General features: G+C 38.8%; 1 protein-coding gene across 1 annotated transcript; it reads right to left on the bottom strand.

Moving 5' to 3' along the window:
- Nucleotides 1-639: 639 nt before the first annotated feature.
- Nucleotides 640-24,119, bottom strand: LOC145983929 (uncharacterized). The gene is made up of 8 exons (XM_083117094.1): nucleotides 23,884-24,119; nucleotides 14,778-14,866; nucleotides 10,656-10,790; nucleotides 7,028-7,072; nucleotides 5,847-5,929; nucleotides 2,981-3,060; nucleotides 1,114-1,232; nucleotides 640-888 (listed from the first exon to the last, which is right to left on the bottom strand). Exons 1-8 carry the CDS (start codon nucleotides 24,056-24,058, stop codon nucleotides 640-642), a joined length of 975 nt encoding a protein of 324 aa, XP_082973220.1. The 5' UTR covers nucleotides 24,059-24,119.
- Between the last annotated feature and the right edge of the window lie 630 nt (nucleotides 24,120-24,749).

The raw sequence follows: 24,749 nt of genomic DNA, 5'->3' as shown, positions 1-24,749 counted from the left end.
GCAATGTTTGTGAACACACAAGATAATGAAAGGTCATTGTACATATTCAGCCGAATTTGACACCCATAGCTTTACCAAGACACAACAACTCATCAGGGTCAACACGGTGGCAACGAAAAAAACAACAGACTGAACACGGAAGGAAAACGAAAGGGTCATTGTGTCTGTGTGTAGAGACGTGTTGTTTCCAGTGTTTCTTCGAGAAAGGATAACTCCGGCTGTAGGCTATGGAAATTCATGGGACTTTGACAGTCAGGTTCAAAATGTCATGCCCCATCTTATGATGAACCTTAAAGTGGCGAGTTTTATGAAAACTTCTTGCGCGCAAGAAAAATACAGAACACTGCGTTTAACTTGCATGCCGCACTTTCCTAACTGTACAACGTTGTACTCCTGCCACGCACACCCCCTCTGTGTGGCTCCGCCCGATATCGATTCTAAAACCGTGCGTCGTATAGGTCTAAAACAGAAGTATTATTGGTTTTCACTATAGTCTTCATTTTCTAACCACACATTGAAATTCTCAAAAAGGCTACCATTTGCATTTTATGGCAAATTCACGTTATTTCCTTATTTCAATGGATGATAAATGTGATTAGAACAAATCACTGCACAAACATTAATTTGCATAAATTAACATTACTCAGTGCTATCGCATTTGAGAAAAATTAAGAACTCTAAGTATAGGTTTGGGTGGAACAGCAGTGGATGATTTGAGGTTGAAGGCTGTGCATGCTTTATGAAGGAAAATATATCATAGGTGAGGATGTAAATGAAGCTTGAGGTGCAGAGTAGAGTTTGGGGTAACTGTGTGAATCTGAAGGGTTGAGGGGGTAATACGAAAAAGGAATCTCTGGTTGTTCCATCAAGTGGTGTTTGGCTAGAAAACTAAAATACTTTTGGTCAAATTTATCAATATTGAGAAGCAGACACTGAAAACCAATGGTAGGTTTATGCAGTAACTGAATTAGAGAAGTTAAAACTACAATCATAGAGGAAAAAAAGATTTAATAAATGTGATAAACTCTACCATGAATATGACATAAAACTTACTTTCAAATTCTACAATGTTAATTTAAATAAATCAAATACATGATATATGTGAAAGCATACCACAGATGGGCTGATCTGCACATCTTGCATATGCAGATTCCAAATCTTCTCAGCTTCCAAGATACAAGGGGACAACAAGTTCTTCGATGCTATTCTCAAGAGCTGCTCCATCGCACTATCTGAAATGTATGTTTAAAATGTATTTAAACTGAATTTTGTATCATCTCATACCAACAGCAAGGCTTGGTCGACAATGCATATCCAACCATCACACCTGTCACCCATCACTCCTCTCTGGCTACAATGCTGCACAGACACAGACTATTTCATTCTCCTCTAAACATGCACACACACCACACAATATTGACCTTCTCTTTTTGTTTTTGGTAAGTATGTAGTCTCCTACCTTACATATTTTTGTTAACTTTACATCATAATATATTTAATTTTTCCTGTGACTGATGAGTTTCCTCTTTCATTTCTTATTTTACATATATGGATAAAAGAAAGGAGGGCTAAAAGGGCTAAATAAAAATCAAAGAAGGAGAAAGGAAACACTCACCTGACAGTGGAAAAAATTCAAATTTTCGCAGACTATCGCTGCATCATCAGTGTTAGGAAAGACTGAAACGATGACCATCATCCTAACACTGATGATGCAGTGACAGTCTGACTCCAACTTCACAGTTGCCAACAGCCATAATACCATCTTCAACAACTGTTTCAGTGTTGCCATTATTCATCTTTAACCCCCCCCCCCCTTACAGACACGTCTTTCCGCAGGCAACGGGAAAAGGCCTATATATCAGGCATGCAGGCCACTGTACCCCCTGGACTCAACCCAGCCAACCAATAACTCTATCCCCTCCTCCCTGAAACCACCCATCCACCATGCAGTAAACACTGGTGAAAGGATGTAACCTTTGTTACCTATCAACTAACTTTCTCTGGCAACATTGTACCGACACTACTTTCAGTATTCTGTGCCCCTGTACTACATGAAACTATGCACCCCTTTCTTCTCGAATGACAATGTGGTAACTCCGCAAAATATCAATGTATTTTTTTCATGTGGTAAGTGTTTACTGTCTCCATCATTTGTGTGTGTGTGTATGTATATATATATATATATATATATATATATATATATATATATATATATATATATATGCGCGCGCACACGCACGTGCGCACACGCACACACACACACACACACACACACACACACAAGGTTCACCGATAAAAGAAAACGATTTTTAGGAAAGAAAACAAGTAATTACCTTCAAATGACTTTATCACCTTCAAAATAATCCCCAGAGGAGGCAATACACTTTGACCAGCATTTCTATAGGTATTGGAAACACTGTTGATAAGTCATTAACAATAAATGCTTGCAAAATACACTTAACATTTTATTTAATGTCCGTGACGTCGTCAAATCTTTGCAATTTCATAGCCATCTTAAGCTTGGGAAAAAGGAAAAAATCTGCCGGCAATAAATCTGGAGAATATGGAGGGTGATCGATCACTGTCACTGAATGCTTAGCAAGGTATTGTTGTACAGACAATGCGGTATGAGGCTGAGCACCTCACTAGTGACCTCTCAGTAACAAAATACTGATGGTGGAAATTTCTCTCCTTCCCCCTTTTTTGTGTTCTGTTTAAAATTGATGCATCTCCTATTTTTGTAATTGTCACATATTTACCTGGAATAATCTACATTATTATATAAATAATATATAAATATATTAAATAATATACTAGCTTATTTCCACAAGACTTTCTTGTGATTGTTTTATTAATTTTGGTGGTCCCTGCCGCCATCCACATGCAAACTGATTGAAATTAACAAAACCATTACAATTTAAGTATTGTGCAAATAAGTTAGTAATTAATATTTCTTTGCAATAAAAAAGTAAGTACTCACCCTCGGAACTTGTTACACTTAATTCCCTCAGGATCGAAATCGAACGATCTTTAGACGGACTTGCATGAGGAGAACTAAGCCTGAGATAGAAAAAAAGGGAATTTCAATTACTGGTAATGGCATTTATGAACTTATATATTCTCTAACAGCAGAAATGATGACATGCTATATTATAACAAACTACATCCTGTTACAAACCCAAATATATGAAAAGAAGGGAGTTTGGGAAGGTGAATAGAGATGGCAGCACCGGATACAAAAGAGTAATTAATTAATTAGCCATAAGATAAGCAATGATTAAGTAAAGCTAATATGTAAAACAGGAGATGATTAATACATGTTATTAATGTAGAAAATCAAAGAATCAATAAAGGAAGAATATAGAAATATTAATATCTAAAGTGGAACCCCGATTTTATGTTCCCCCGTTTTACATTTACCCCCATTATATTTGGAGTTTCATAAATAATTGAGGGGTTACAAAAATTTATTGTAAGTACTGAATCACACTAATGAAACCAGTCCAGAATGAACTAGGAACTAAAACACTTTTCTTAACACCTATAAATGTTCAATGTGTGCACCACGGGTGACACGGCAGACATTGACACAATAGTCTAGTTCTTGCCATTCTCGCATCAACATCGGCCTGTTGATATTGCCTATCACTGTGATGATGAGGTCCCTTAGGGCTGCGATGTGGGTGATTTGAGTGTCGCCCAGTGGCAGGCATATGAATTCTCAGCTTAACAAAACACACACGTACAAACTGTTCGCGTTCCTCAATCATTCTGTACTGTTTTCATAAGTTCAACAGTTTACTTGCAATAAATTCTTGTAACACCCCAATTTTTTTATGAATCGCCCAGTACATTCAATTGTCAAGGTCCCAATAGAGCAAAATACTAGAAAATTTTCCTGGATTATACATTTTCCCACATTTTAAGTTCTCACCAAAAAATATAAAATCGAGGTTCCACTGTACATAGATTCTTATAGGTAACAAATATAAAAAAGTCTAGAAGAGCCCAGAGAGATCTTGGAACTCAACAGCACAGTGTTGCTGTATTAGCGTCATTTCTAGGAAGGAATTTGTTTAACATCAGTGGCAGTGAATTCCAGCCATTGCCCCACAGCACTTTAAACAGTTTGTGCAACATAATCACTGCATTGGCTTTGATACCTCATTTCAGCCATTGTATTAAGTGACAAAAATGGTTGTATAGTTCAGTGGGGAGGCACATTCCAGTTGATGCTCCAAGGAAGGAAATAGCAAATAGACAAAAGTTAATTAAAAAAGGTGCTGCTGGAATGAATGAGAAGTTTTTGATGATATGCCAAGTTGTTGCCGAGATGAAGAGTTATTGTAGAGATGCAGTTTTCAAATTAAGTGGCAGTGATGTGACTGAACTGCATACGTGTTTGGTATATCCATATCTACTCACAAAATATATACAGGGTAGGCTATATTGTATCTACCAACTTCAAATGACAACGGAAAGTCGTTGAGTGCTTGTCGTAACTTTACATGGTTATGAAATAAAAATATATACATGGGCATTTAATACAGTGCATAATATGGACAATACAGACATTCATGCACCTTGAAAATAACATCCTCTAATTGTCCTCCTCCTGCCTGGATGCACTGTTTGAGGCAATACGAGAAGGCCTTCATGACATGCATCTCAACATATCCTGTCGAATAATGTGAACTTCATGATGACTGATGGTTCACATCATTACCCATTTAACCCACCTCATAATGCTGTGTATCTCAGAGACAAGTGCATGGCGATCTTCATGTTTTGCAGCAGTGTGTGGTTTGGATGAAGGCTTTCACCACTGCAATCTGCATGGATCAATATTCCATGGTATTCTAATTGATTGACTGATGTGATGTTTTAAGTCCACTTTATGTACAGTAAGGCTAATCATAACTGGACCTATAGTTTTAAAGTGGGGCTAAACCACTGTGTTTCTCCACTGGGTATCAAACCTGGGACCCCTTGATCACACGGCAACGATGCTACCACTGCACCATAGAGTGCATACAGTACATAGAGTACCCTCATGGTATTCAAATTGCGCAACTCCCAACTCTCCATGGATGTAAGTATGCCACACATGCACACGTACATTCTGGTAGGGTGGCCAACTCAAATTAGTAGATACAATATGCACCACCCTGTATCTATACATATAAAGGACTCAATATCAAAAATATAAATCTTTTAAGTTTATGCTTCTCCATATACTTTTATTAGACAAAATAATGTTTTACTGATATCCCTTATGTGGCCATTGCCTAGTATTCTTTTCTGAGAAAGAACTCTACCTGAGGTAAACCTGTGGCGTGAAAAGTTACCAATAGACATGGCAATTCCATTACACTAAGAGCTGTATCTCAACATGGTTCATGGTTAACTCTTCATCTGAATATAAATGAATATATAATGTGCTATAATACCGAATACCGTTGGGCAACAATGTTAATCCTGCACATAACGTACAAATTACATCAATGATTAAACAACAGAAATGAGATTTCACTAAACAAAATGTTGTAACTTACTCTGCACAACCTACCCAGGTTCTATTTCAAGCTGCACTCTCATCTAACACATCTAACTCTCAACTTAATTTACACATAGACAACACTGACTTGTATTGTCTATTGCACATGCACGTAGAAAGAAATAAGCATTACAGGTTCTGGGAAACTCTGGTGTACAGACAAAGGGTTCACTAAACTGCTGTAACTGACCTGTTCAGAAGGAGGCCTCTGTTAAGTATCTTAGCCACATGAACACAACATTTTCACACACATTCATCATGTGAACAATTAGCAACATTAATAACTCACCAAAATGAACTGATGATACTGCATATGTCATCTGCACTATGACCAGTTCTGTCCAGTGCCAGTTCTGTCACCCCTGCAGGCGGCTGCAATGAAGAGAAAGCCCATGAGTGAACAAATAAAATCTCTTTATGATCATAGAGTACATAATTTCTACAAGGAATGAAATGTTTTATGTGAGGTCCTCTTAAGCTAATTAAATATGCAAGCAACATCTAAATATCCATGAGAAGTGGCATTTCTTTGCGAGTGTCCCTTCATCAATTTCATCTCATCACTCATCCTCACAATTAGCCAAAAGTGTCAGAAAAGCAAAGTAAAATAAACCCAATCAATCATGTTCAAGCATCTCAAGTATCTGCCTTTTTACTTACAATTTATAAAATTGATCTACCAAAAAGTGAATATAAATAGAGATTTACATTGGCTAATGTTTCTCAAAATTATCATCTTAGCAATTGTACATTCCCTTTTGTACTTCAATATTCTTCTCAAACATTCAATTAGCTTTACAGCTACCAAAAAGCAATCAAATAAATCCCCAACATTATTTTGCAAGTGATTATAAACTTGTGGTTACATACTGCATGTTGCGTTTATCCAAATAAATGTAATTCTCTATGCGGAGGACAGTATAGGGCTCGGATCTTTACAGACGTTTAGCAAGAGAACACTAAATTGATATTTATCAATGTTATATTTATAATATAAACATAACACATTAACTAATAACATATTTGCAATAGCAACGCATTGCAATGCCACTGTTCAAATCGACTCAGTATTGTTTTGGGCTCAAGTGGATGAGAGTAATGGAATCTACAAAATTCTGCCATCTGCGGTCAAAAATTAACTTACTGATTAAACATGAGATTATACAGCACGGGGCATGAAAGTTTCAAGAATTCAATAAAACGTCATTAGTGAAAATTCAGTTCTGCTGCACATATAGCATCATATTAAGCATCTAGTATCAAGAAAAAAGAATCATAACTTTCTGATCTTCAAAAAATAAAATTCTAAGTCAAAAATGGCCCCTAATATAGCACTTTCTACCTATTAATATTCAGTAGCAAGAAGTTCCACAATGCAAGCAACATGAACAACACTAAATATTATACTCTACTGATGAAGGTCAATATTTACTACAATCTTCACACTGGGAGCATTCCATTAGCACATACCTTAAATGACTTATCTTCTGGAACATCCAGAGTACTTTGAAAAACCTGTAAAAAAAATTATAAAATAAATAAATACTGCGACAATTTCACAGCTCTTCATTTTACACTATACATAGTTGCATTTAATAAATATATACTAGGGTTGAGCCAATACTTAATACTTCGTATCAAAAAGTATTGGATGGATTTTATTTACATATATTTTCCAGCATTTTGAGGCCTCCCGATGGTGCAGTGGTAGTGTCGTCACCTTGTAATCAAGGGGTCCCAGGTTTGATACCTGGTGGAGGCACAGAGTGGTTCGGATCCCACTTTTTTTTTAAGAGAAAGACTCGCACCCAGTCTCCAGAGTACCAAAATACATCCTCCACCATTGAGCTACCGAGCAGGACTGGCTTCGCCTGATTTTTCACTGTGTGGAATCGTCTCTACTAGTGCTACCACAAAGGGATCTGTTGACTTTGGAACACTGTCAATGTAGACACTGCCTGGTTCCTCCCAGAGCAGAGATGAAGTTTACATGAAGATTTCACACAGGTAAAACAGCAACAGTGAAAAATCAGACAAAGCCAGGCCAGCTTGTTAGCTCAATGGGTTCACGTCCTGGTCAAGGCTGCATTTTTCGCTGAAAATTTTACATAGTATAACTCATAGTTAAACTTGGCACAAAATGCATAATATACATCAATTTGTGCATCATTGGTTGCTAGAGATCGTGATGAGCAAATTATTTTCAAATATTGTTTAAAAATCTGCAAAATTGTCCTTTACTCCAAGCTCATCATTAAATTTTCTGAATATGCTGGGGCACAATATTTTTATGTAATGTAGTCTACATGTATTGCAATAGCACTTTGCATGGTATGTCCATGGGATTGAATGGATGTAAAAAAGCCTTCCTTTTGTCAAGTGTTTTGCAAAAGGAATGTCTACCACAGGAAAACACAGAAAATATAGAAATGACTGCTAAAAGAAGAACTGAATGCTCTCTCTTTCAGCCATAATATCAATTACAAAGACTGTACAACAGAAGATGCATCAGACTGTACAAGAACAAAGATAATCAGTTCAAGAGCCATTCCTGGTCAGGACTTGTCTTACTTATGATTTTAGTAACATCTGCACACTTCTCTGATTATAAATATGGCCAGATTAAACATGAAGATCTTTCATAATTGGGAAAAGAGAGACGTGGTAGTATATAAATACGGAGAAACTAGTACTCACTTTTATCCGCGAAGCTGTTTTTTCTTCTTTTTCGATTAATTTCAGTGGCCACTGCCACCATCCTCGTTGGAACTTGCTGCGCTGTTGCTTGGCCAAGCCAAGCCAATGAAATTAATCGAAAAAGAAGAAAAAACAGCTTAGCGGATAAAAGTGAGTACTAGTATATATAGTTAAATGTAATAATACCCCGAATATTAAATGTGTCTTTCCAACATCTTGATTTATCAATTCATATTTGGGCGGGTAAGTCCGGGAAGCGTACCTCTCGCTCCGGAATAACTAGGCTGAAAGTCCCTATGATAAACCAGCAATCATTCCTCGGAATGAATGCTGGTCTACTGGGGACATCCTCCATGTTAATGGTCACTGGAGGACAGCGTAGAGCTGCACGGGGATGGGTGCGTCCAGGTTGCATAGCAGGGTAGTTTCGTAGGTTCAATCAAGCCCAAAGTGGGTGAGTAGGTTAGGTTCACCTATCCTATTGCTCGGCAACGTAACCTGGAGGCACGTATCCCTGGACCAGCTGCGTAGACGAAGCCATTCAACTCCCGAATCTATCGTCTGTCTTTTGTCTCTCGCGGATCGCAACGGTTCCCGGGAAAAGGGTCATTATACCCGGGGTCATAGAATCGAGAGTTGACTGTATAAGGTTTTCAATATAATGTGCTTGAATTTTCAACGTAGCATGCACCGTTGAGGTTGTAAGCTGGTACGAGCCTCAATGAGAACTGGCATTGTATTGTTGCCACATGCTTCGTCCTTAAGGGCGCATTTATGTTATTGTGACACCGTACTGTACTCTGTACATTGAGAATTATTATGCAAAAATAGAGGCAAAGTAAGAAGAGTGTGTGTATCTTTAATTATACCTAATGTTATCTGAAATAGAGGTTCATCATTAGGGCATAGTGATATGAAAAAAGGATAAAATTTGATAGACTCTGTACAACCTTAACATCTGCTGGTTATGCTGTCTTCCCTTATCACCACATCTTGCTTCTCGAAACTACCTTCAAGGTGTCTTCCACCATTACTGCCCGTAGTCCTATAGGGTTGCAGTCATGACGGATCTCCAATTCTTGTAACTTAACTTCCCCAAAATTCTCACACTTTTATGCATTTTCTTCACAGGCACATAGTGGTTTGAACCTAAGTTAAACTGCATGCCATAGTTGTGCATAAACCGGACTTTAAAATAAAATTAAGTCTATGTCCATTCTTGGGCAATTCATCACCATTAGCAGGCAAGAAGAGCTAATGAGGCGTTACCTTCAGCACAGACAAGTTGTAGTCTTCTGAGGGTGGAAACTGCCATTTAGTGACATGACAGAGCTTGTTATCGAAGATAACAAGAAACTGTGGGCGAAAGTACACATTTCCACTGTCAGCAATGGAAGAATCCGCCAGGTTCTGAAGAAAATGCATGACAAACAGTTTCGGAAGAAAGTGGGGTCATTCTAAATGGCTACAGAGAGGAAGTTTCTTTACACCTTGTCACGCAAATGTGAGGACTATACTAAGTGCCAGAGTGACTTGAAAATTCTGAAAATAGTGTGTGACTTCTTACAAGATCAGAGATCCAAGAGACTGTTACACATGATATGAACAAACGCTAAGACAATCCAGAAGAACTTGATGGCATTGCAAGGCATTGTGAGAGAGAAACAAAGGACTTTAAAATACTTGTCAACAAGGTACTCATATTTATCAACTGCAAGTACCTCCTTAGGACATCCAGGAAGTCACTGCCACTTCAAACGATGAAGGTGTACATGATCCAGACTACGTTCCCTCTACGCGAATAAGAAAACCAAAATTGTTGCGGCGCCGAGGGAGGTCCCATGTACTGCATCAGCAACATAGCCAAAGTAGCAGTTGTGATTGCAACCCTATAGGAGCACCGGACAGGATGGCGTAGGACACCTCGAAGGTAGTTCAGAGAAACAAGGTGTGGTGACAAGGGAAGACAGCGTAACCAGCAGAGGTTAAGGTTGTCCAGAGTCTATCGCTAAAAATGGGACTAAAGATTGGATATGAATACATATGCCCTCCATGCATGCCACTGGCCCTTTGGATATGTTCCAGAGGCATCTGGAAGAGAAGCAGGGAATCATTAAATTTATTATTATCATCATTATGCTGGTCTTGAACCACTGCTTCCTTCCTTTTGATGAACGGTACCAGATCTCTTTCCTTATTCATTGAGACACACAACTTACTCGATACGGCTAATCTAGTGCGAAGTTTGCATGAACCGTTACCCTCTTAATAGTCATTATTGTTATCATATCTGGTTTGCGCCAACAGAAGATGTTGTCTGAGCGCAAATATATTTTACCCTGATTAGAAGGATGAAAATGAAGACCTCTTTAGTTTCGAAATGTTATCCTTTGTTACTTGCCTGTTCTTCCTGGCATTTACTTGATATGGGTTGCACTTCCACATGTACAGACAAATCTTTGGTTTTAGAAAGTTCATCAACCAACAATTCAGGTGTATCCGTGCCTACAACTAATTCTCTGGCTTTCAATAGCACCTGGTTGGAAGGAAAACATTATTAGACATGTCAAACAGTAGAAAGAAAGCAGTATGAAAATATTCATGAATTCCTAGCCATAGTAGCTTCATTGTTAAGGCATCTGCACGTGAGAGACCTGGGTTCGATCCCTGGTAGGGGAGAACTGAGATTTTTTCCCCACCTGTTCAAGTGGCTGGAGGTGCAGATGCCATGATCAAGAAAGTGTGAGGTCCTAACTCCACATCCCCTATACACCTTGATGGTATGGTGCAAAGCACAGGGTATCACCTTACTTTATATTTTACAATGAGACTCAGGTAAGGAGAACTAACATAAGGGGAATAGATTTTATTTTTCCTTCTTGGCAATCTGGCATCGTAACTATTATTTTTAGATTAACTTGGAGATACAAAAGACACTGCCATTTTTCCCATTGTTCCATCAAAAGTAGTACTGGGTATGGTGGAACTGATAGTATTTGTTTGATCCCTAAAACATCCACTTGTAGTGTTTTTCTCCTGGATTCTGGATGTTCTTGATCCTCTCTGCATGAAGATTTACCGGAAGGTAAGATTTCAAGTTTGGCTTTTTTGTCACATGCTTTCTTATTTTACAGATCAGAAAAGCAACTTGATGTAAATGAAAGTAATTCACTTTCATAATTCAGAAAATAGTTTGTTAAAAGGTATGAAAATAACTTGATGATAAACTTGAACATGCAACTGATGACATTTTAAACCTACAACATAGAAGAATGTTTACCATGAAAGCAATGATTGAACCATAGTGAATCACATTCTAAGAATTATAAATTGTTCATTTATGTGTAATTAGGCCTCAAATATGCATTTATATGGACTTGCCAGAGTTTACGAAATCAAATGAAATTAAAAAATCCATTGTACGAATATGAATTTTCTCCAAGGAAAAACAGATGCAAATATGCAAAAATCTACCCCTAATGATTATAGTGTAAATAGAGGTTGTGACTATGAATTGGGTGATTTTTGCAAGAGCTTTAGTTCTTATACATGGTGTGAAGAAATTTCACAAATACTTGAATGGAAGAACATTTACTGTGTACAGTGATTCTCTTCCTGTGAAGTATATTTTCAGGAAGAAAGCTAAAATTTCTTCCACAGGTAAGAGTAGACTTCAAAGATGGGCTTTGCTTTTATCTACCTATGATTTTAAAATTTAGTACACTAAGCATGTGGAAGTAGCAGATTTGTTATCAGGATTGTCCTTAAAGGAAGCACCTGAAGATGATATTTCTAGTGATGAGTACGTATTTCATTTAGAATGTGAACCAGTCTTGTTACAATGTATTAAGGAAGAAACTGCAAAAGACTTATTAAGGCTGAGCCGATACCACTTTGAACCGATACTCTTACCGATACAGATACTTGAAAATTGCAAGAATTAAAATTTGTTCAAAATATTGACCAATATTGATGTGTAAATATTCTTCTCAAACTATATGAACAAATTTTACAAGACATTTGCTTTAGAACATTCAAGAATTACATCAAAATATTAAAATAGATATCAAGTAATTGCAAAATATAGTTTCTTGTGCAGAATTTGTGCAAGTTTGAATTTTGCATATTTCCAGGAAAATTATACTCCACGAAACAGTCGCACGACATTTTTGCAGACACCATTAAACACTAATGTATTAGAAAAGTATCGGCAGGTATCAGCCAATACCAATACATCGGCTCAGCCCTACTTATTATCACAGCACATAATCTTATATGTTACTGAAGGATGGCCAGCAAAGCTAAACAAAGATCAACAAGCTTCACCATTAGCACATTTTTTCCCAGAGAAGACATGAAATAGTTACTGAAAAAGAATGCTTGATATGGGGCAATAGGCATTGCATGATACAGTCTTGAAAAAACTGCACGTTAATCATCTAGGCTTGTGGAAATCACAACAAATAGCAGATCAGGCTTGTGGAAATCACAACAAATAGCAAGATCAATGTATTGGTGGCTGCAAATTGACATTGGTTTGGAAAGAGAAGTTGTTAACTGTCAAGAGTGTCAAGCACTTCAGAACAATGTTCAAAAAAAAAAAAAATATGTACCTTCGGAGCAAACAGAAAAGCCATTTCAAAGAGTTCATTTGGATTTCTTTCATTTCGCTGGTCGCACATGTTTATTGTTAGTTGATCCATGCGGCCATAGTGGCTCAGTCGGTAATGCGTCTGACTACCATGCTCAAGGTCCCGGGTTCGATCCCTGGCCGGGGTCAAGTCCGGGAACTTTTCTAACGTTGGAAGCGGCCCCGGCGTCGAATAACATGGGTACCTGGGGGAAACCATGGGGCTTGATGCTGATCACATCACCCCCACTCATGACCGGATCAAGAAAGTGTGGGGCGTTACCCCCACACCCCCTATACACCTTCATTGCATGGTGCTAAGCACAGGGGAACACTTTTTACTTTTACTTTTTGATCCATGCACACGATGGATAGAGGTTTGGGAAGTTCAGTCCACATCTAGTGAAGAAACGATAAATTGTCTCAAAGAATGTTTTGAAAGATATGGATATCCTAGTGTAATTCGTATTCGTAAATTAGTGCAAAATTCTTAAGCTTCCTTCCCAAAAATGGAAGTCCATTATCACATGTGTTTACACCTTGCTATGCAAAGGGGAAAACTCCTGCAGAGTTGTTGTCCTCATATCAGCCTCTTAATATCTATAATTGGTTCTGGTCGTAAATTATGGAGATGGAAGTTGTGAGAAATGACAACAACCAAGAATTACTGTCTATCGGAAGTACACTGTGGACAAGAAATTATGCATCCAGATTTCCAAAATATGTACGAGCTACAGTTACGGGTCATTTAGGAAGATGCCTGTTATTGGTCAATGCCGGTAGAACAACGAGAAGGGTACACCTGCATCAAGTAAAGTTTAAATCTAACATGTCGGATACGGACAGTGGAGAAGATAACTTTTGGATCTTTGATGGTTCCGTGTCGGCACAGGAGAGGGATTGTAAAAAGACACCGCAGACATCGCAAAAGGAAGCTGTTACTACCTAAGCTGTGAACAGTCCTCTATGATCTTCCAGTCAGAGGAATTCACCTGACAGGCTGCAGCTGTCATTTGGAAGTAGAGGAAAGTTTCAGTAGCTAGATTGTGAAACATCTAGGATGTTGGTACATCTTTGAATATGGATGTTCAATTCTTTTGTTGTTTGGTGGTCAAGCATGGAGTTAGCCATGTTGTATTTTTCTTAGTTATGGATTAAATTATTATTTTGTAACATGATTTATTATATTACCATGGTTGGTAACACATACACCCTGGATGTAGCTACTTGTTGCATTAGAGGTAATACACGACCCTGTGCTTTACCATTCAGTTATGATGGTAAAAGGTAAAAAAGGTAAGTGCTTCCCTGTGCATAGCACCACGCCAAGAAGGCGTATAGGGGGTGTGGGGGTAACGCCCCACACTTTCTTGATCCGGTCGTGAGTGGGGGTGATGTAATCAGCATCACGCCCCTGACTGCCTTTACCATCATTAGAAAAGTTCCAGGATTTGAACCGGCCGGGGATCGAACCCGGGACCTTTAGCGTGGTAGTCAGGCGCGTTACCGACTGAGCCACGAGTTGTGGAATGGGCCATAGCATGCATATGCTGTAAAAACATTACAAAAACAATGAGATATGCATGTCCATTCAATGTGCATTTCAGAACGAAATAGAGGTAATTTATGTTAAAAAAATCAAAATGTAAGGATTTTCATTTGGCATTTTATTCTTTAATGAATAAAGTAGTTAAATTTGTTTTCAGTATCGGTATGTATGTTTTGCTATGTATTATTTTGTCCCGAGTGTGGAGTATTTAAAATTGTCAGATTCATTGTCGCACCCTGAATAATACATAAAACTTATTCAGTCTGTCATGACTGAACCTTAATTAAGTTATTAATGCTTAAAATCACAAAATGAAAGAACACTTATGACATTCATATACTTACCACGTCCTGGTCTCTCTTCTTTGCACCCTTCCTTAGAAACTTATTTGTGTCCCTTAAATCATACTTTCTCTTCTTTCTGAATGAACGTCCTAAAAGAAACAAGACAGATTTAAAAGGATATTATTACATGTATCTCTTAATATGCAAATATATTTTTAAAAAATAATTAAGAGAAGGTTTGGTGTTTTAAGTCAACTTTGTGCACAGTAAGGCTAATCGGGACTGGACCTACAGTCGGATCCAAACCACTATGTGCCTCCACTGGGTATTGAACCCAGGACCCTTTGATTACAAGGCAACAATTACTTGAGAGAAGATTTTGTCCTGCTCATATTTCTGGTTGGCTAAGAAACCTGTACCAAAGGTGTTATTTACATGCCCACTACAACACAGTGTGAAGTTACAAGCAGCATCCATTAATCCTTTCCTTTCTCAGCATACTTCTTGAATTGCTACTATACCTACTTCATGTTCTCCACTTCCACTTTCAGTTCCTTAGCTTTTCTACCAATCAAAATTTAAATATTTCATGTAAAAATTAATCTTTATCTTTTTTTGTGTTATCTTATCCATATTTTAAATCAGTTTGGCGTTCATCTCCTGACTTTCTAAGAATGGCGAATTTCTCATCCATGCTCCAACCTGAAGGAGCAGGCCATTTAATTTTGGCGTTTTTGTACCCTTGATTGGTTACTTTCACCATAGCTCCAGAGCCAATGCTGCTTCCAGTATTACTTCATTATTTTCCTCCTAGCCTTTACAAACAGCTTGACCAGGGGGGGGGGGGGACAGTGTAATATGAAGGGAAATTTTCCTTGGTGCAGTAAAACAAAAATTTATGGAAAATATCTAAAATTGCAGGAAAATTGTAAGTGGTGGAATATTTTTTTTTTTAGATATCCATATGCTGAAGAAAATGCATAATAAAGGAGAAAGGCAGGTCAATCCCTGCATTACCAGGCTTGTTCACACAAAACTGAATTGGATGTTCTATATTGCTCCAATGACTCTGATTTCTCAAGAAGGCTCTTCACGAACTTGTTAAACTTACGAATGTGAAAGACTTGATTTGGGCTATTCCAGAAATCTACAAGTTAGCTTGTTTGATTACAACAATATCCTTGACAACAGCTTCTGTCAAAAGATTTTCTTCTGCACTTGAGAGCAAAGATGTACTCAGAGCAACTCAACAACAAGAATGGTAAAGTTCCCAGCCCAAGTTTCTTTGGCTTTATTGTGATATCGTCATGTTACATATGCATTTTTTACATGGTTCAATTTCAATTTATGTCTGTTAACACATACTGCAGAGCAGTAGTGAAGAGTGGACTGGACTGACGAAGGAAGCAAGTGATTCGAGACATTATATATATACAAACACACATACATAATTGTTGATTCAAATTTTGCCCCCCCCCCCCAAATTTATATTAAGGTGGTGCTTCTGACTAAGGAGTCATAAACATTAAAATCTCCATCCAAGAAAACACATGCATGGACGATGTACTCACCACAATATATTCCAAACTCCTGTAAGTGTCGCACAAAGCCTCCATGAGAGAGGTAATTCTTTCAAATCGGGTGTTGGTCGGTTCGCTTCCACGATTTTCATTTCTACTTTTCTCCCTTGAGCTAAACGAAGCAGATGTAAATTGCTAAATAATAGTCACTTCTTTGGGTTCCCCGATGGTGTAGTGGTAATGTCGGTTATTCACTTCCATATACTTCAATATTATTCTTGCCGCTAAAATGTTTGAAGATTTTGTCCAATACATGCTTTTGAAGTTAGGTTAGGCCACTTAGAATTTTAATAATAACCCTAAATGCTTTCATGGTTAGGTTACATGGTAGTCTGTGTAATGTGTCAAGAATGAGGAATGGGGAGTTTTGAGAAAGGTGCCTCTACCATCTAATTAATGGACTTTTACAAATTAAAATTGTGCTGATTAGTTTCAAATTACTTCTACATTCATTCCAATTATTGTACGATACTTGTTGCTGCTTCTTCCAATGGAGAATGCCTTGTCCATGGGTACCATGCATGCTAAAGGTAATTTTATTATTAAAATGCCGAGGGAACTAAACCTGACCCACCTAACCTAACAACAAAAGCATGTTTTAAAACAAAATCTTCACACATTTTGGTGGCAAGAAGAAACTACACATCACACTCCATGGTAAACGAACAGATTCCTTCAAACAATACTGGAGAAACAACAGCCCTCCCCCCCACCTTCAATGAAAGTCAATTCTGGGGGGGGGGGATATTGACAGGCAAGGGCACCTGAAGGGGGGGAGGCACAGAGGAGGATTTCCCCCTTCGATTTCAAATTTTATGTACATTTCGTAAAATTTCCTTGCTTGCTTTGCTCGCAATATACAGGGTGCCCGGCACCAACACTACAAATAAGAAATGCATGCTTGCATTTATTTAAAAAACAGAAACTCAACAAGATTTTTTGGTAGTAATCAGTAGATCTCCTCCAGCATCTGCAGGGTGACTGTGTCACAAACACTGACAATCCTCTGATGCAAATCATCCACATCCAGTACTGGGGCTTTGTACACATTGTCCTTTATGTAGCCCCAAAGGAAGAAGTCCAAAGGGGTAAGATCAGGGGATCCAGGTGGCCATGCAATGGGACCACCAAGTCTGACCCAACAAACTTCAAGGACTTCATTTAAGCAATCCGTCACGTGAGTGGCATAATGCAGAGGGTGGGGGTGGCATCTTGTTGGAACATTTATCCTTCTAGTATCTGAGGTAAAGCAAATTATCAATCATGTCCAAATAAACATCTCCATTTATTGGTCATTCAATAAAAAAGAATGGACCTATGACCTCATGCACTAGTCTGATACTTATTGTTGCATGTGAACGGAGAATAGCTTGTCCATGGGAAGCGCACATGCTTGTGTAAGGTAATTTTAAGTTGTTTTTTCCAAAATAATTACCTTTTTTTTTAAAAAAAAAATACAGTGTTCATTACTTTAAGGAAGGTTCAAATTTCCTGTGACAATGGTTGCCAAAATTCTATGATAATTAATCTCCCTACTAGGAGAATTTGAAAAAAAAAAAAAAAAAAAAAGAGTATTCCTAAAACAATCAACAATTGCACTTTTGGTACAGTCGACCCTCCGTATCGAAGTGATAAGGTCATTTTTGTATCATTTATGAAGATTATGTTGTATACGAATGATTTGTGTTGTTTTTAGCTTTGGGAGATGTATTATAAGCTGTAAGCTGGATTGCTTTGCTATGACCAAAACATTTTTTACGTTCGTATTGGCAATGGTTGTGGCATGATTTTACAATACCAGATGGTTCCCCAATTTCTTTCATTGCTTGCATAGTCAATAATTTAGGCCTCGTAATCACGAATCTGCAGTTAAAATTTGGCACTCACATCATGCACGGGTAGCCCCACGAACCATGCATGATAAGGTTAGGTTAGGCAAAATTACCCAGTTAAAATTTGGGTACCAGTTTCATAGATATTTTGTGTTTCGCATGGTTTGTACTTACCAATTGTGCATTGCGGAACATAATTCAAGGTGCCATTATGCTTTTTACACAAAACCCAACACTTTTTCTACTAAAATAATGCATTTGGTACTCATTTACTATTCCCCGATCAGATTTCTTCATTTTACAGAAGAAACTACTTATTCATGGTGGTTGCGGTAAACGCGGTTTAAAATTACTTACGTGAAATTTAAAAGATTTCGTAATTCCGTGTTGCACAATTTAATGGTTCAATCCTATTAATTTCGAAGATCCACTGTCTTCATTCACAAAAGGGTACGGCGTTTGAAGCGGAGATGGTACCGCGTCAGTACATTGTTTGTTCCCAGGCGGCGGTGGTTGCGATTTTTCCCGTTCGGCAGCACTGGCGCGCGCATCTTGGTTTGCGTCGTCTGCTTCCTGTTGTCCCGTGGCGTTGCCAGTTGGGGGTTGGGGGGCTGGGCCGTGTTGCTCGGTAATGTGCCGTTCCTGTTCCCCGCGTGGCTGGAGGGGGGTCGAGTATGTGCATAGCATCTTTTCTTTTTCAGGTCGGGGATCTTTCTGAGGACAGGGTGCCAAGTTGGAGCATGGGTTTCTTTGATGGTGTTTTCTATGACAGAGCCGGTTGGGTGAAGTATGGATATGGAGGAGATGGTGTGGTTAGTGGAGTGGAGGTGTTGGGAGAGGCCTGATTTAGGTGTGTCGTTTTTGGCATCTTTTACATGTTCGTTAATCCGTTCTTGGACGGTGCGGATGGTTCTGCCAATGTAGGTGTTGTGGCATTGGCATGTGGTCTTGTAGACACCGAGGGATGCAAGTTTGGGTAGGTAGTATCTCTTGAAGTTGGGTAGTGCCCTTCCGATTTGGGATATGGGTTTGTGTGCTACTCAGATGTTGAAGGGTTTGAGGGCCTTGGCAAATTTTCCAGATGTGGTGGGGTGGTATGGAAAGGCGATCCATTTGGGTTTAGGATTTTGGTTCGGGTTATCTCTGTTTCTTGGATGTCTGAACTGGGTTTCTGTTTTTGCGCACCACATGGATAGTTGGCGCTCGGTGTAACCGTTGTTTAGGCCTATTTCCGTTACGCACGCTATTTCATCTTGCAGGTCATCTTCTGTGCAGCTGTGTGTGAAGGTTCTTCTGTAAAAGTTCATCCATACTCCAGCTTTCTGTTTTGGTGGGTGGTTGAATTTTGCATGGATATACTGGGTGCCCGAACCTGGTTTCCTGTATACGGATGCGACAAACTTGTCTTGGAGTCGTCGGATGCTGAGGTCGAGAAAGTTGAGGCGGCCATTTTGTTCCCTTTCAACGGTGAAGTTTATGTTGGGATGTATGTTATTGAGGGCAGTTAGGAGAAGGGTTAGGTCCTCTTCCTGTTTGTAAATGACTATGGTGTCATCGGCATATCTTTTGTATCTTATATGAGCAAATTCTGGTTGGGTGAGAATTGACTTCTCGGCCACATGCAGCACTACGTTGGATAGGGGTGCAGAAAGGGGGTTGCCCATCGCTAGGCCCCCTGTCTGGTGGAAGAAACTGTCCTCGAACTGGAAATAGTTGTGGGTGAGGCAGGCTTGTAGAAGGTTGCAGATTTCATCAGTTACAAATGGAGGCGTGTTATTGCTGAGTAGCCAAGTTCTGGTGGAGTCAAGTGCAAGGCTGATCGGGATGGAGGAGTACATGTCAACTACGTCTATGCTGGCTAGTTTGCAGTTGTAGTTTGTCATTGTGGGCGGTCAGTTTCTGGAGGAGCCATTTGGTTAGGTGGACACTTGGTTGATTGAAGCCGGCCACTATGATTCTCAAGGGGGTTCCTGGTTTGCGAGTTTTTGGTATGCCATATGCACAGGGAAGGCTGGGGTGGGTGTTCCTTAGTTTCCGCAACCACCATGAATTCTACACCTTTCATACGGAAGGAAATGCGGGAATACGAGCGAAAAGAAAACACCATCAAAGAAACCCATGCTATCATCCAGCAGAAACCAGCACTAAACCTGGACAATGGACAAGCACACCCAACTTGGCACCCTGTCCTCAGAAAGATCCCCGACCTGAAAAAGAAAAGATGCTATGCACATACTCGACCCCCCTCCAGCCACGCGGGGAACAGGAACGGCACATTACCGAGCAACACGGCCCAGCCCCCCAACCCCCAACTGGCAACGCCACGGGACAACAGGAAGCAGACGACGCAAACCAAGATGCGCGCGCCAGTGCTGCCGAACGGGAAAAATCGCAACCACCGCCGCCTGGGAACAAACAATGTACTGACGCGGTACCATCTCCGCTTCAAACGCCGTACCCTTTTGTGAATGAAGACAGTGGATCTTCGAAATTAATAGGATTGAACCATTAAATTGTGCAACACGGAATTACGAAATCTTTTAAATTTCACGTAAGTAAAACTACTTATGGTAATAAGTTCCTGTAGCATTGTCTAACATCTGGAAGGTGTTTTCCGTGATGTGGGAATGTATCATAGTGAAAATTCATGTCTTTTGTTGAAAATTAATTCACCGGAGGACAACAGCCTTTGGCGAATATATCTTGGTAGATCATCACACGTCGTGCTTGTGTTTTGTTTATGTTCATTCTGTGTTTCCAACCAAAAATACAAACATGTTGTGTCTTGAATGTGTGGTGAAATTCATACCGAGAGCCCCACAAACGATTCACGCATAGCCCCACAAACCATTTCTGGCAAGGTTAGGTTAGGAAGGCATAGTAAAAATTTGTCCCACAAACCATTGACGCATAGCCCCATGAACCATTTCTGGCAAGGTTAGGTTAGGCAAGCATAGTAAAAATTTTGTTTGTAAAACAATGCAAAAAAGTTTTAAAAAAAATCAACTTAGTATTTTTGGTAACGAAGGTTGAAACACTGCATAGTGGATGAAAATTGAAAAAACAAGCATGACACACAAATGTGTACATGCCATATTGTGTTTTCCGCAAGCGAAAACTAAAAGAAAGAAGTACTCGTAATGTGAAAAATTGTAATTACTTCCATTAAAAAAACGTGAATACACCTTGAACAATGTTTCACGAAGCAGATAGGTATGTACAAATGTTAAAAATGACGAAAAGAAGAAGTTACAGGTGTTCGGGGAATAGCAAATTTTTACCACGAATTTTTCTACATGCTACCGAACGCACGTAACTGTGCGATATCGCTTACTTTGCATGTCATGCTTGTGTTTTGTCGATTTGGAGTGGGTATGCAATGTTTCCAACCTTAACTGAAAAATACCTACTTTCGTGTTCATTATGTCATCACAAACCATTGACAGATAGCCCCACGGACCATTTCTGTGGGTTAGATTAGCATAGTTAAAAAAAAAATCTCATAAAAAGGCACGTTTGGAAACACTGGCGAGAACGTGTGACTTTCGACGCTCACGCCATCTGCAGGAACATAATGGAAACAAGGGCATAATGTTGTCGCCTTGCACAAAATCAAAGTTTATTATATCAAAAGTGCTTATTTCTTGTTGTGCAACATTCTACGGTGAGAAAATACTTCCGCGAACTTTCAAAATGCTACAGATTTCTGCATGTAGTTTCGGTAAAAATTTACACCTATAACTTCATAATTTCTTCAATTTTTGACATTTGTACTTACCTATCTGCTTCGCGGAACATTCCTTAAGGTGTATTGATGTTTTTTTGATCAAAGTAATTGCAATTTCTCACATTACGAGTACTTCTTTCACGTAGTCGTTTGGTAACGGTTCAGATTGTTTTATGATTTCTCCTAGCACAAAGACCAACTGTGGTAGAATTTTGAAAATCATTGTCACATGAAATTTTAACCTTCCTTAAAGTAATGAGCACTGTTTGGACGGTTCGAAACACTGGATACCCAATGAACATGAACAAATCAGGACACGTGATTATGTACGAATGTGTACGTGCCGAAGGCTATTCTCAGTCTGAGAATTAATTTTCAACAAACATGAATTTCCCCTATCATACATTCAAACATCACACAAAACACGTAAACAAGTACCGTAGTTTCTTCTGTAAAAATGAAGAAATTTGTCTCCGATATAACAGACATTGGAACGAGTTTACAATACCGGACCACTCTCCAATTTCTATGAAATTTTGCCTACTCACTAATTGTGAACTCCTAATCATGAATCTGCATGTAATAATTGGCGGTCAAGTATGGAAATCGAGAGAGAAAAAAACGAAATAAACTACGTTTTCTCAACCTAACCCTACCATAAGAACAACAGCTCTACGGAAAACACCATTTTCCCAACATGAAGAAATCAACAGGCAAGACAAGGTTTAGTTCTCTTAGCTAAAATATTTATTTTTCTTTGTATTTATGCTAATGGTCCCTAACCTAACCTCGTAGGCATTCCTCGTCTGACGTCAGCAAAATTGTTGTGCGCAAAGGAAGACCATTAACGAATTGCGAAAAAAAAGATGGTTCCGAATTGCTGTGTATGGACAATCACCGTGGTAAATTGCAAGGTTATTTTACAAGTTCTACACATAAATGTACAATTTTAAGAAGTGACCGCCAAATATGTATCACAGATATGTCATCAGGACACCGAAATTAGTACATAGGCGAAATTTTATAGAAATTGGAGATTGGTCCGGTATTGTAAACTCCTGCCCAGACATTTACCAAAATAACTACTTAGCAGCAAGTACATCAACACTGCCAATGAATATAACAAAATACATATGTGAAGAACGCCACATTTTCTTCAGCCGCAAATACAAGCCATGCAACTTTCATGATTTCCTACTATCTGAAATGTTCATTTACATCTTAGCCGGGAAGGACTGGTTTCGCAGATTGCAACCCTGCCATAAGGAGCATGGCGTGGTAATAAAATACCTAAGATAATGCTTTGGCGTTCTTGAGTTAATTACTCTTGATGGTAAAAATAGCCATATATGTTTTCATGACCTGGTCAAAATAGATGCAGCAGTTCAGAATATGGTCTGCTATGTAAAAAAATCCAGTCTCGCCATATTTATGAAAAATGGTAGTACATTTTATTTGAATCGAAGTGGAATGATTCACAGCAGTTGGACAGAACAGGGTAGCAGTTCCAATTGTTTAATGATATTTCTTAATGTATCCTAGTATAAATTCTAAATATAAATTCTATCGCAGAATTATGGTACTTGATTGAGTTTGTGTTTTAAGCCCACTCTATGGGCAGGAAGGCTAATCAGGACTAGCCCTACAGTCTAAAGTGGGATCCGCATCACTAAGTGTCTCCATCGGGTATCGAACCCGGAACCCTTGATTACAATGCGACGACGCCACCACAGCCCCATCGGGGAGAATTGTGGTAACGATTGTCACACTAAATTTAAATCTTTCTAGCCTAGTAAGTAATTAGGACTGTTTGGATTTCCGGAAACCGGTATTGATTGTCGAAAAACTATAAAAATTGCCTTATGCACGCATCCGCAATTCCCATGGAAGAAAGAGTATCGCACACTATTAGGGATGATTGTGGAAGTAAACTCGAAGCTTTCTGAAAGTAATTAGCACAGTTTGCTGTTCGAAAATCTCTAATGTACAGACAAAAAGAAAAATGATAATAATGAGTCATACTGTACCCTTCATATCAACATGTTCGTATTCCGTTGTCTCTTTGGCCAACTCGCGACTACAGTTTAGACTTTGCATTCTTCTTTCCTTTAATCGCACAAACATTGACATTCTTTCTAATCTTCGCCTCAGAAGCATTTTCTTCTCTTGGAGGTCTAACTTTACCAAATCTTTCAACTTCATCTTGCAGAAAAAATCAAAGTTGTTCCACACTCTCGAACTGAAGACTCTCGTAGCGTCTGCTGTGCTGACTAATGCATTCTGGTACCGGAAATGATGTCACGTTTAGTGTTGCCAACTTCAAGATGACGAAAGTTTTATTTTAAAGAGCTGTTCAATGCCAAACTTTTCTACTAGAGGCGCCACCCCTGTTATGAAGAATAATTTCGATCGTCATCTGGCTGCCCTAAGCAAAACGTACCATTAATAATAATAATAATAATAATAAATAAAATCATTATTATTAATAGGCCCCAAAATGAGGTTCAGTTAACACGTGTAACAATAATAGGTGCACCAATGTTACGTCTGTCATGTTATCACCGAATTGAAATGAGAAGTAAGCGACATGAACGCAGCAAAAACAACATGTAAAGCTGGTGGAGTAGGGTTGCCAGGAGTGTAAAAAAAAATCCATTGCAAGAGGCGGAAAATTATGCGAATAGCGGTTTATGAATTTCTTTTTTTTTTCGTGAGGGTGTTGGACAATTCACGAAATTCACTAGTATCACGAAAATGTATGCACGTACGGACACAAATGCAACTGTAAGGGGTAAATTGTAAAAAAAAAAACCCCCGGCCAGCAAGAATCGGTTAACCTAGGATTTCATAAATACAACATTTTATTATAAGGCTGCATAGTCCACATCATTCT

The sequence above is a fragment of the Lepisma saccharinum genome, chromosome 2, assembly GCF_977018435.1.
Source record: "Lepisma saccharinum chromosome 2, izLepSacc3.1, whole genome shotgun sequence".
In the NCBI taxonomy this organism is placed as follows: domain Eukaryota; kingdom Metazoa; phylum Arthropoda; class Insecta; order Zygentoma; family Lepismatidae; genus Lepisma; species Lepisma saccharinum.
This window is presented reverse-complemented; position numbering and strand designations above follow the sequence as displayed.

Excerpts from the sequence above, each read along its gene's own strand:
- LOC145983929 (XM_083117094.1), bottom strand. The coding sequence starts at position 24,058 with ATGAAGTTGAAAGATTTGGTAAAGTTAGACCTCCAAGAGAAGAAAATG. Across the intron at positions 7,073-10,655 it reads GTAAATGCCAGGAAGAACAG|GTTTTTCAAAGTACTCTGGA; the intron begins GCAAGTAACAAA and ends TTTTTTTTACAG. Across the intron at positions 889-1,113 it reads TGCAGATCAGCCCATCTGTG|TTTTCTAGCCAAACACCACT; the intron begins GTATGCTTTCAC and ends AAAGTATTTTAG.